Here is a 12,593-nt window from a genome sequence, read left to right as displayed (position 1 = left end):
TAAATTTCATTCTACTCATTGGTACTAATTGACAGACTATATCCCCTGGAAAGCCTGAAAAATCTACTAACAGGCAATTGCTTTATATGTCAATGTGATCATTTGCATTTCTAAACCTTTAATCTCATTAGATACTTAATATTTCTCTTGTTATTTAATAATGGAGCAAAATTTGACTGCCATTTTGCTGTTTATGACATTTGCCAAAAAAACAAAAAGGCTCTTTACTACTAGGAAAGAGCAATATGTTAATAATGGTATTATTTAAGTATTATTATAGCAGTGATAGTAATGATGGCCGATACCCTGACTTCTGCCCTTGGGTCTGACAACCAATTATTTTTGGCGCCTTGGACAAGTCACTTCTCAGACTCTTAATTTTCTAACCTATAAAATGGAGATGTGAACATCTGGTCAATTACAGGGATGCTGTGCATATTATATATAATAACACTTTCAAAGTGTTTTAATTTGTTGTTATACTCCAATTATGCAGAAGTTACCTCCAATTAACAGTGGTGGCATCCTCACCATGTACATCATCATCATTGCTGTTAGTACTGGCATAGACATAAGAAGGAGATGCCTAGAAAACATAACTAAAAGGATACTTGTGGAACAAGGCAAGTACGTTTCACAATGCATTCATTTCCTGGGGCTCCCCTAAAAAAAGTACCACAAACTGGGTGGCTTCAAACAATGGAAATATATTCTCAGCTCTAGAGAATATATGCCTGAAATCAAGGTGTCAGCAGCCTCTTCCAAAAGTTCTAGAGGAGAATCCCTCCTTGCCTCTTCCACAACCTGCTGGCTCTGGATTTTCTTGGCTGGTAGAAACAATCCTAATCTCTACATCTGTCTTCACGTGGCCTTTTACTCTGTGTGCCCCAATATCCCTTTCTTCCTCTCATAAAGACACCAGAATGATTTCATCTTGAGATTCTTAACTGTTTACATCTGCAAAGACCCTATTTACCAAAAAGTTCACATTCTGAGCTTCTGGGTGGACATAATTTTGGAAGACATTGCTAGCTCCAGTAAAATAGTAGAGGCTGACTGAGGAGAGAATGTTAAGGCTGAATTCAGTAGCAGCAGGAAAGAATACCAGGATCGTGAGCAAGGTATGGGAAGCGGACATGTACTTTTCCTGTTCTTGTCATCACTAATCACTTATCTATGAGGTAACGGAGGCCTAAAGGACATTTGTTACTGCCCCTGGTCACTCAGTGGTGAAGTGGCACTTGAAATAAAATCCCCTGACTCAAAATTCAGTGTTCTTTCCACTACACAACCCATCTGAACACCTCTCTAGAAGTTATTACTGAAAGTATAAATAAAAGTCCTTGAAAATTACTGACACCTTAATATTTATGGTGATTTAATCGGTCAGATTAGAGTTGTTAAGAACCATTTGGCTGACTTCCAATTTCAGCTCTGAGAGAGTAATTGGTATCATACTAACCTTCCACCTGAGAACAAAACAAAAGCTGGCTAAAATTTAAAGGAAAAACTTTGGAAGCTCTGAAGAATTGGGGTAGCTGATGTCAATGTACTCTAATAACAGTGTTGCTAGTCAAAGGACATTTCATGATGACAAAAGGGCCAATTCCATAAATATTTTTAGAAATTCTTAAATTTGTAAGCATCTAATAATATACCTTTAAACATATAAAGCAAAGAAGTAGAATTAAAAGGACACATAGACAAATCCATATTTTTAGTCAGAAGTTTTTTTAAGTACCTCTATTTCTCATGGATATAAAAACAGACAAAAAATCAGTAACACAGAAGATTAAAAAAATTGATTAAAAAACAAGATTAATAAACTTGACCTAATTGATATACAGAACCACTTACTCAATTACTGGAAAAGACACATTCTTTTCAAGGGAACGTGGAGTTTTATCAAAATTGAACATTTGCCTGGGGCACAGAGCAAGTCTATCCAAATTTCAGGAGACTGAAATCATTTGGAGTATGTCCTCTGACCCCAGTGAAATCCAGTACAAATTAATCCTCTCCAAAATATAAATAGAAAAATTCCCCACATGTTAGATTTTAAGCAAAGCACTTATATATAACCATAAGTAAAAGAAGAAATCACAGTAAAAGTCAGACAATAAGTTGAAATACATAATAATTAAAATACATATAAAACCTCTAGGATAAAAAAAAATAACTTGTGGAATATAGCTATAACAGTTTATTGAGGAATATTGAGAACCTTAAATGCATATTTTAGGAGAAAAGGAAATACTTGAAAATGGATGATCTACACTTTTCAATGAAGAATCTGATGGAGGAAAATGAAAATTAAATACATAGGGACTAGAAAGAAAAACACTTTTTTTTAATGGCAGAAAAGAGCTGTACTCAGAAAAAAGTCAACAAATCCCAACATTCATCCCTCAAAAAGACTCAAAGATGGATAAACTTTTAACAAAACTATAAAAAAAATTTAAAAGAGAAGAGACAAATAAACAATATTAGGAATGAAAAATATCCCACAGACATTAAAAATAAAATCAGGAGATACCATGAACAACTTTATACCAATACATTTAAAAATGTAGATAATAAGGGCAAAGCCATTGAAAAATAACTTATTAAAACTGATACAAGAAGAAATAGAAAATATGAACAGGGTTTCATTGAAGAAATTAAATTTTCAATAAAAACATTCCCACAGTATAATCTCCAGGTCCAGATGGCTTCCCTAATGAATTCTTCCTAATATTTAAGTAAGAAGTGACAACAGTTCACTACAAACTCATTCAGAGATTAGCAACAGAGGGCAGACCTCTCACCTTGTTTAGTGAGGTCAGCATCAACTTGATACCAAACCTGACAAGGGGATTGATTACAAAAGACTCATGGAACAATCTGTCTTGTAAACACACATGCACGCACACACACACACATGCACACACGCAATATCCAAATTAGGTAAAAGGGCAGATGAAACAGTCACATAGGACAGGGCTTTTGCAATTATTCCCCTCATGTTTCCCTCATTTCATTCTTTAGAAGAACAACCTTGTACTTCTGAGGTAGAGACAAATGTCTTTTTTACTGGAAAGAAATCATGGTAGGAGATGTACACTTCTGAAGTCACATTTATTTATTAAAGCCACTGGGAAAGGAATGCTCTCTTTTTCAAAGTTCATCCTGGTACTCTCTATTGGCAGTCCTCACTGTGGTAGTTCAGTGAGCCTGAGTCAGACACTACCAGGTTCAGTCCTGGTTCTGTCATTTGTTGGCAAGGTGATGCTTTGGTCCCTCTGAGTCTTAACTTTCTTGTGTAAAGTAATGGGTTAATGACATTTATCTGAAGGTAGTTAAGGGGATTAAATGAGATGATGGGTGTGGAAATGCCTAGCACACTTTCTGGCACATGAAGTTGTATAGGTACACATAGAGATATTCCTGGAGCTGGAGATACTATTTGCATTATTTATTTACCTAATTTGTGCCACTTAAAGTCACTATTGTCTACCATTTTCTTTTTATTTGTTAAGAGCAATAAATGCATGCCTCTAAAAGATGATCATTTATTGTTGCAGCTGCTTGTAATGTGTCTTTGTGTCCATCAGATGTCATGTTGGTAAGACTGCATTCAGTGCCTGTCACAAAATACTAGTTAGAGACACACTGAGTAAACTGTTAGGGGAAGGGGGGGAGGTGTCCAGTAATCAATACAAGTGTCCTAGGTACTCCATCACGAATCAGAGACAGTCTTTTTGAAGAATTACCTCAACAAAACCCTCTGGGGTAGATCAGAGTAAAGCAAGTCATGAAAGGGGATTTGACTCAGGAGACAGCGCCAATTGAGGGAATACTGAGAGTCCTAACTAACTCCAGGCTTAAATTTCCTCACCAACACCAGACCCCTGTGACCTACATCTTTATGATACCTTTGCAAACAATAAAATAATAATAATAATAATAATAATAATAATAAAGTCCTTGACTGTAATGCACTTTCCTCATGCCCCTGCCTGGAAAGTTGTCACTCATCTTTTAAAGTCACACATCCATTCGATCAAAATGTTTATGAAGCCCTTCATATGTGTCAAGTGCTGTGCTGGGCAGTGAGGTTATTATGATGGTGAGTAAAATCAGACCACAACCTCATTTATGTGCCCAGGCTCTTCGCCAATGTCCCTGTCAAACTTGGCCTGGTTGTTCCCTCTTGGGTACCCAAAGCTCTGGGTGTACACATCCTGGTATTAGAGAATAATCCCTGTGTTCACATGGCTGTTTCCTCTGCCTGGCAGGGAGCTCCACAAGAGGAAGGCCTAATTTGATTCATCTTTTCTTCCCCGGGGCACACTTTGAAATCTGACACATAGTGGGTGCTCAATAAATGTTTGTTGAATGAATCATTCATTAATCACAAGGCCTTGATATAGTTAAATTTGTTAAACAATTCTACTAATGAATAGGAGTGAAATTAAAACAATTACACTCAGGAAAATTGCATATTTTTGAGATATTCTTTGCTTTTTTTCCCCTATTTTATTAGATTTTATTAGCAGTCCTGGCAGCTACTTTAAAAATGCCTACAAAGCTAATGTCACTGTTTTTTAAAAGATGCATAGTATATTTATACTGGGAAATATGTAGGTGAAATTATGCCCAATAGCCTTTTCTGGCTATCTGAAATTTGGGAGAAAAATGAAATGAGCTTCCATTTAATTGGAAAATAGCTATGCATGGGAATAACTTAATATAGCAGGGGATTTGTTGGGTTTCTATACTAATCAACAATATTCATCTAGAAATGTTAAGTGGTAGAAGAAAATCATAGAATTTGACTTCACAACACCGAAGTCTGCCACATCCTCCAAACACAGATAAAATTGTTTATTTAGAAACACTTAGTATATCTCTAAAAGTTTCCTGAAGTTTGTGAAAATATGCTGAGCTGCTTTTAAAAAAATTAAAGAATGAAAATAAGCAAACAAAAAAGCCTGTCATTACTTGTGCCAAAAAAGAAGAAGCCATTCTTTAACTTGTGCTAGGTAGACCCTGGAGGCTTCAACATAAATATCAAGGGAAATTTGAAGATAAAGAGATCCTGTTTCTATTGACTTATTTTGAAATAAGTAAAATGTTAGCCTTTTTTCACCCTGCTATAAATTATACACAAAAGGCCCGAAGAGTGAGAGCATGAAAGTACCTACTTGGTCTGGTGTTTAGATCCTTTCAGATGGGCATGATACTGTTCTATGGAGTTTAGAGAGACACTGCAGATGGTACATCTGTAATTGCGCCTCAGACCTGTGGACAACAGACAGACTTGATTAGCTGTGTCCTTGCCATCAGCTACCTGAATGCATCCCAGAATCTTTAAAAGTTCAGGACAGAGTATTAGAGGCCATCTGGTCTACCACACCAACATTTCAATTCTCCTTCCAGAGCCCAGCCAACACGTCCCTTAGCAGAAGTTAGAAGCAGGCTGCTCTATTTCTGGATAACTAAAATTATTAGAACATGCTTCCTTGAGATACAAGGTTTCTGGACATATTTTGACACAAACAAAGGACGCATTCTACTTTTTCCTTAAGGCATGGAGACAGGGTAACCTGTTCTCTCTGCAATGAAATTTGAGACTCCAGAGAAAAACTCTGTCTCACTTACTCTTTCAACCCTATTCCAATGGTAGAATCAGAAATTCAGCTTTAGACCTCATTCATTTGAGTTCTTCCAGGGTCATCTTATAAAATGTAAATACCCAAGAGAATGCTGATAATCTAATTCACATAAAAGTTTACATTCCACTCAAGAGTTTAAAAGAAAGTTATTCCTTAATTTGCTTATTAGTTTAATTCATTCAATTCATTCATTAATAAAGTATCAACTTTGAACTGGGCTCTAGGGATTCTAAGATGAATAAGATGCTCTTTGCTTTCAAGGATGTTAGCAAAAACTTTGACTTCTTTATAATATTGATTTATCTAGAGTCAAACATGTTAGAAAGTAGCTTTAACCAAAAAACTTTAAACATTTGCCACAGTTCAGAGACCCACATTAAAGATATTCCTTCTGCTATAACGTCCCATCAGAGTAGAGAGAAAAGCAAACTTGAAGGCAGGATCTAAAATTTTGGATTTAAATCCTGGCTCCAATTATTCCTGGTTGTATGATCTAGAGGAAGTCACATAATGTCTTCCTGGCCTCAACATGGAGATAAAGCCATTCATATCACAAGGATGTTCTAAGAATTAGGTGAATAAAATATATTAAAATGATTACCAAGTGACAGTTACTAATTTTCTCCAAAATTCTACGTCTTACTATCAAAAGAGCCAGAATTATAAACAGCTGTAGCAATTTTTTTTTCTGATGAATGCATATCATTTTCTTTCTAAGAGACAAAATCATTCCCATTTTTCTATAAGGAAAATAATGCACAATGTCAGCAGAATTTTGTAACCTGCAATCTGGTGAGTTTACATGAATTATTTGACTTCTCTGGATTTCTGTTTCCTTAAAGGATTTTGGGAAAGACAGAGTGAGATAAAGCATGTATGAAAGAGTGTCTGGTACATAAGAAGTGATCAATATAAATTAGCTATTATTATGATTTCAAAGAGATGTTAAAATGGAACGCTTTTTTTTGCCAATGTCCCAGATAAAGCCCTAAGTTGAAGCCCTACACCCATATTACTAAAGTGAAGTATAAGAACCCCATTTCAAAACATCCAAAGAAAAGAGTCAAGAACCAGTTTCTAATCCCCAGCTGACCACCCACCACCAGTCTAAAAAAGGGGTGGAGAAGAAAGAAAGAGATAGGTGGAGGATTTCCTAAAGGAGACATATTGAACTGTAAGTTTTACTTACCCTCGTCCATGTGAATTGGGGGTGTCCTTCTCTCTCACCTCAAACCTATGGGAAAAGAATTCAATGGAACTAACTCCCTAGAGAACTTGAGAAGTGCCTCCTTGCACTCAAGAAGCCATATACTAGACTCTATACCACCTGCAAGATCCAAAATGCTACAGTCTGTGGCTGGTTAGCCAGCCACCTTGATAGCAAAGCAAGAAAGGTGGCAAGATTGGGCATGGCCTGTATTCTCACAGCTTGTCAGAGTAAAAGGTATGTGTCAGTTTCCCACAGACCATGTGTGTACTGGGTATTAGTGGGGCTCATTTGGTGATGTCTTGGATATTGGAGTTGGGGGCAATAAGACCTCATCAGAAAGAGGTTAAGAGTGTTCAGCTGGCTAACCTGGAGCTTAAAGTGTCCCCAGAGGAGATACTTAGCCCATATGGAGTAATGCTGAGTTCCTGAGAAAGCCAAGAAATTGCTCCATGAAATGAAGAGTCTGTTTGCAGCCCCCGCCAGATCTGGCAGGATCTATACCAGCTTTGTATGCATATCTATCAAACCAACTCTTATCCCTTTCCCCTTCTTTAATTTTTTTTTTAACTTTTATTCAGTTTTTGAAAGACAGGGGGAGACAGAGCATGAACGGGGGAAGGGCAGAGAGAGAGGGAGACACCGAATCTGAGGCGGGTTCCAGGCTCCCAGCTGTCAGCTCAGAGCCCAAAGCGGGGCTCTAACCCACAAACGGTGAGATCATGACCTGAGCGGAAGCTGGACACTTAATCAACTGAGTCACCCAGGCACCTCAATCCCTTTCCCCTTCTAACCTGACACCCTGCATCCCTCCGCTCTGGAGGAACCTGAGGCAGCCTTCTGAGCTAAAGGGATAAAAGCAAAAGCCCTAGAAGACAAGCAAAGGCCCTGAGCAGAGAAAAAGAAAGGACCCTACTGAACTGTCTTTTTTTCACAGCAAATAGGCAGCCCAAGCAAAATCTGAGCTGAGAGAGGGGGGGAAAAGTAACTTTTAATAAAGTTTGGAGATATTTTATTTATTTTAAAGTTTACTTATTCTGAGAGTGAGAGTGAACACGAGTAACAGAGGGGCAGAGAATGAGAGACACAGAGAATCCAAAGCAGGCTCTGCACTATCAGCATGGAGCCCAATGTAGGGCCCAAACTCACGAACCGTGAGATCATGACCTGAGCTGAAACCAAGAGCCAGATACTTAACTGACTGAGCCACCCAGGTACCTGAACATTTGGAGATATTTCAAAATTATTTTTCTAGGGGTAGCTGGGTGGCTCAGTCCATTAAGCATCTGACTTCAGCTCAGGTCATGATCTCATGGTTCACGAGTTCAAGCCCTGCATTGGGATCTGTGCTGACATCTCAGAGCCTGGAGCCTGCTTCAGATTCTGTGTCTCCCTGTCTCTCTGCCCCTGCCACTCACATTCTGTTTCTCTATCACACAAATAAATAAATCAATATTAAAAAAATTTTAATTATTTTTCTATCCTGGATATATCAATTAATGGCATAGAATTTTTATGTATCTAGGAATGAGAGTAAATAACTCTTTCCAGCTTAAAAGTGTGTAAAAAATTCATGAAGCTTACTCTACTTTTTATCCAAGGAGTAGGGAAGCATTAATCCCACAGAGACAGTTTGAAAAGGCAGCAGAGGGCAAGAATAAGGTTGGTCTCTGATAACATCCCTTGAATCCTGCTGACAGAATATGGCAATATCATTAGTAACGTGAAAAACAGCAGAAATTCCTGGAGACTTTCAAATTCTTAGGGTCCCCATGCATGTTTCTGGGAAACCTATCTGTCATGTCATATGATAAGCTAGACTGGCCAACGTAAGGACTAAATTGTTTTTGTTTCAGTTTAATTACATAACTGGACACTGATTTATCTAATTGTGATTCAGGTAAGAGTCAATTCAGTTATGGGGAAAAAAAAGTAAAAACGCAGATCTCTAGGATCTTCCTGGGAAGCACTCTAAGGGACTAAAAGCTTTCCAGGCACAGGCTGACAGTTCAGAGGCAATAGACAACTGCGGACTCTATTACCTCAAGCAATGACTCCCAAACTTCTGAGTCTGTATGCATCCTCCAGCTATTGTGCTCAAAAACAGATTCCCAGGCACAGATTCCAGAGATTCTGACTCTATAATCTTTGGATTGGGCCTGGGAATCTATAAGAAGTCAGAGCTGTAACCCAACCCCCACCACACACACACACACACACACACACACACACACACACACACACACACACTTTAAAAAGTACTGGCCCATTATACTCATACTCCCCTTGGTCACTTAAATTTGTTAGAACAATACTGGGTCTTAAAATAATAATAATGATAATGATAAAGCTTCCATAAAGAAGAGCTGTACTTACATCACCTTTCCATTTCACAGGAGTGCATGACTCAGAAAGATGACCGCAGTCCCTAAACCCAGAGACTGTAAGTTATGACAACCAGCATGTGAGCTGGTTGAATGCTTACCCAGGGCTGATCCATTCTTTCTTTTATGTATGGAATAAGAATATGAAAACCAGCATCAGGCTCTCCTCTCTCCTGAGTTTTCCACCAATGCTGTCATAATAAATGGTAACTACTATTTACATGGGTCCTCTTCAGACTACAGACTAATCAAAGTTCTCATAACAAATTGAGGTTCAGCTTGGCAACAGGCATAAATATTTATGTTTAAAATGGGCATTTTAAAGATCACCAACAAATCTGAAAAATATTCTGATCTGTGCTTTCCATTACAATTCTCATGCTCTGTCTTCCAACAGAGGCGTGGGCAGGAAATAGCTGGTACTTTATTATGATGTAAAACTACAGGAAGCATAAACTAGAGAGGCACTGGGTATAAACAAGAACAAAGGCAGAGAAGGGGCAGAGGAGTCCTCCCCCACACATTACACAGTGTCCTTGGTGGGAACTTAGGGCTTTATTAATGCTCAGTTGAAATCCTAATTACTTTGGAATTATACAGCTTCTTTTTCCTCAAAAACTAGAGAATTTTATTAAACAAAAATGCTAACTTTCTTATTCAATTCATTTTCACTACAATACCATATTAAGAGTATCCTGAAACCTTTGCATACCTGAAAGTTATTTCCATAGGATTGCCAATTATGTATTGGAAACTATAGTCACTGCTGCAAGGAGCTGACAGTCCAGTTGGAGAGAGAAAATATGTATACAAATAGCAATTGTGCAAGGTAAATCATAAAAAGTACCACAGTCAGGATGAGTGGAATGGATGGGAATAGAGGAGGAGATGGTTTCTAACTCAGAGGGTCTGGAAAAGCTTGAAGATGCATCGCTTTTGTATTTATATTCCTAGCACACTGTGTAAAACAGATGGTCCTGGAGTGTTTAGCAGTATGGGAATACTCAATGTGTCTTTTCAAGTCTAGCAAAGCCAGACTTTAGATGCCCTGCAACTTCAGTTGTATCCATTTTATATTAGAGAAACATCATTGCACCTTTATTACAATGCCAAGCAATTTTGCTGAATACCAAGATTGTAGGAGAGAAAAAAGAGACAAAATAATTTTTTGATGGAGCTAGTCAGGTTAAAAGACAAGAAACAAGTAAGTGAATAAAACACAATTAAAGATTGTGAAGGTGTCACACAGGATGTAAACAGGATAATGAGAGGGAAACAGGGAAGAAGAGTGATTTTGGACAGAATGGTCAACAGAGTTCTCTGAGAAGTGTGAAATGAAACCAGAGCGATGAGATTTAGGCTGTGATGTGAAAAACTGATTAAATATTTAATCAAGGAGGAGAATGAATAGCAAGAAGAGAGGACTAGGAATGGAACCATCATGTTGTATTGTGAATTGTGGTGTTTATTCATCTAAATTTATTTGAAGACAGAAAACAATTAAAAAAAACCATAATGTTGTATTGCGAATTGTGGTGTTTATAATGTATATATGTGTACAATATATGAAACCAGTAGCACAAGAATGTATAGGGGCAGAATATTACTGTTAAAAGATCATATTTTACACAAAATGGTAAATATTAGTTCTAAATAGACAGTGGTCATTTAAAGATGCATATTATAATCCCCTAGAAACAAATAAAAAGATATAAAGCTAAAGACCCTATAGAAAAAATTAAATAGGAAAATAAAAATATTTGATTAACCCAGAAGGCAGGAAAGGTGTAGGAAAATAGAAAACAGATGGAAAAAATTGACAATAGCAAATGGTATAGTGAAATTCAATTATATCAATAATTATATTATATGTAAATGGACCAAACATTTAAAAGGCAGAAATTGTCAGTGTAGATAAAAACCAAGATCTAAATATATACTATCTTCTAGAGGTATACTTCAAATACTTATATGTTGAAAGTAAAGAGATAGAAAAAGACATACCATGCAAGCAATAAGCATAGGAAGTGGAGGTGCACATGTTAATATTAGGCAAAATAGATTTCAAGACAAGAAATATTACTAGATATAAAAAGGATGTTTTATAACGACAAAGGGAGAAATCCACTGGGAGAATCTAACAATTCTACATGCAGTTGAGATAATGATAAAGCTTATGGATACGTGAGACAAGAACTGGTAGAACTACAGGAAGAAATAGACAAGTCTATAATAATAGGAGATTTTAACACTCCTTTCTCAGTAGTTGATAAAGCAATAAAACAAAGAAATCAGTAAAGTTAATTAAAAGATCTAAATAAAACTATCAGTGATTTTGTACTAATTGGTATGTATAGAACACTACACTCAACAATTGCAGAATACACAATTTTTTCGAGTGTATCTAGAAAGTAAACTAAGATAGGGAATATGCTGAGCCTTTAAAAAATTGTACTAAATTTCAACGTTTATTTATTTTTGGGACAGAGAGAGACAGAGCATGAACGGGGGAGGGGCAGAGAGAGAGGGAGACACAGAATCGGAAACAGGCTCCAGGCTCCGAGCCATCAGCCCAGAGCCCGACGCGGGGCTCGAACTCACGGAGCGCGAGATCGTGACCTGGCTGAAGTCGGACGCTTAACCGACTGCGCCACCCAGGCGCCCCAAAAAATTGTACTAAATTTCAAATAATTATATTTTGTAGAGTGTTTTTTATTATAATTGAAACAAATAAATAATAGTAATATTTATAAAAAATAACTAAAATAGTTATAAATAACCTGTGACCAAAGAATAAATCCAAATGGAAATTAGGGAATATTTTGAATTGAATGATAACGATAATACTGCATATGAATCAGTCAATCAGTTTTTAGAGGGAGATGTATAGCTTTATATCAGAAAGGAAGAAAGGCCCAAAATCAATGGTCAAAGTTGAAATCCTATGAAACCAGAAAAATACAAGAAAATTAAACCAAAACCAAGTAGAAAAAAAAAAGAAATAATATAGAGAAGAAATCAAGAAAATAGAAACAAATTATAAAAAAAAAAATAAGAAAACCCAAATCTGCTTTTTAGAAAGGATTAATGCACAAATTAGCTTGTAACAAATCTGATGGAGGTCATTAAAACAAGAAACTTAAATTATAAAAATAAAATTGTTATTAATACAGATTCTATAGGCATTTTATAAGGATAATAAAAGAATATCATGAACAATTTTATGCCAAAAAATCTGACAAAGCATATGAAATAGACAAATGTCTTTAAAAATTCAACTTACCAAAACTAACACACAGTGAAATAGAATATCAAGATAGCTATTTATCTATTAATGAGATTGAA

General features: G+C 36.6%; 1 protein-coding gene across 1 annotated transcript in view; it reads right to left on the bottom strand.

The window, feature by feature from the left end:
* The window catches only part of ZMAT4 (zinc finger matrin-type 4), a 275,186-nt gene that overhangs the window by 42,640 nt on the left and 219,953 nt on the right, over positions 1-12,593 (bottom strand). Inside the window, exon 5 of the mRNA XM_032593036.1 lies at positions 5,187-5,283. Coding sequence (XP_032448927.1) covers positions 5,187-5,283 — 97 coding nt within the window. The remainder of the gene's footprint in view (positions 1-5,186; positions 5,284-12,593) is intronic.

This window comes from Lynx canadensis, chromosome B1 (genome assembly GCF_007474595.2).
Source record: "Lynx canadensis isolate LIC74 chromosome B1, mLynCan4.pri.v2, whole genome shotgun sequence".
Lineage (NCBI taxonomy): Eukaryota > Metazoa > Chordata > Mammalia > Carnivora > Felidae > Lynx > Lynx canadensis.
Note: the sequence above shows the minus strand (reverse complement) of the source record. Positions and strands in the feature narration are given on the sequence as shown.